This window comes from Arachis ipaensis, chromosome B01, assembly GCF_000816755.2.
Source record: "Arachis ipaensis cultivar K30076 chromosome B01, Araip1.1, whole genome shotgun sequence".
In the NCBI taxonomy this organism is placed as follows: domain Eukaryota; kingdom Viridiplantae; phylum Streptophyta; class Magnoliopsida; order Fabales; family Fabaceae; genus Arachis; species Arachis ipaensis.
The window spans coordinates 11,101,035-11,101,510 of NC_029785.2; the positions used below are offsets into that span (position 1 = coordinate 11,101,035).

General features: G+C 40.8%; 1 protein-coding gene across 7 annotated transcripts in view; it reads right to left on the reverse strand.

The window, feature by feature from the left end:
* LOC107616555 overlaps positions 1-468 on the reverse strand; it is a 1,871-nt gene extending 1,403 nt beyond the window's left edge. For all 7 annotated transcript variants that reach the window (XR_001614567.2, XR_001614566.2, XR_001614565.2 and 4 more), the window contains exon 1: positions 123-468. Coding sequence is in view for 3 of the 7 variants with exons in the window: in XM_021117382.1 (XP_020973041.1) it covers positions 123-319 (197 nt within the window). In the remaining 4 variants the exon portion in view is untranslated. The remainder of the gene's footprint in view (positions 1-122) is intronic.

A 476-nucleotide genomic window follows, 5' to 3' on the forward strand; every position in this document is an offset into this window, starting at 1 on the left:
ACAGCAACGGGAACAGGAACAATAACGACGCAAATCCTAACCCCGATTTCATGCATAGATGAAGAACATGCAGAAAATCACTCAAACAAATTACATAATCAAGTGAGAATGAAATTTCAGACCTTATCTTACATAATTGCAAGTGTTGTCTCCTCCAACAGTGGCTCTTGCTCCCCCGCGATTGTTCTCCCTTCTCGCAAGTGGCCTCCGACGACTGCACAAACCCGACTCGCAAACGATGAACGACAACTCCGTTGGATTGATTGGAATGGAATTCGCCATTGTTGGGAAGCTCTCTCTTCTCTTCGCACCAAACCATTCTTCCCCTAACTTGTTTTAAAGCTTTCTCTTCTTAGGTTAAATATGTAAATTCCACCTATAATTTTAATTTTTAAGACAAATATTGATAGTTACAACCCTGTTAAATTAGTCATAGTATTGTTGGCGCTTCCATCTTTCATGGCCAGAAATGAGAC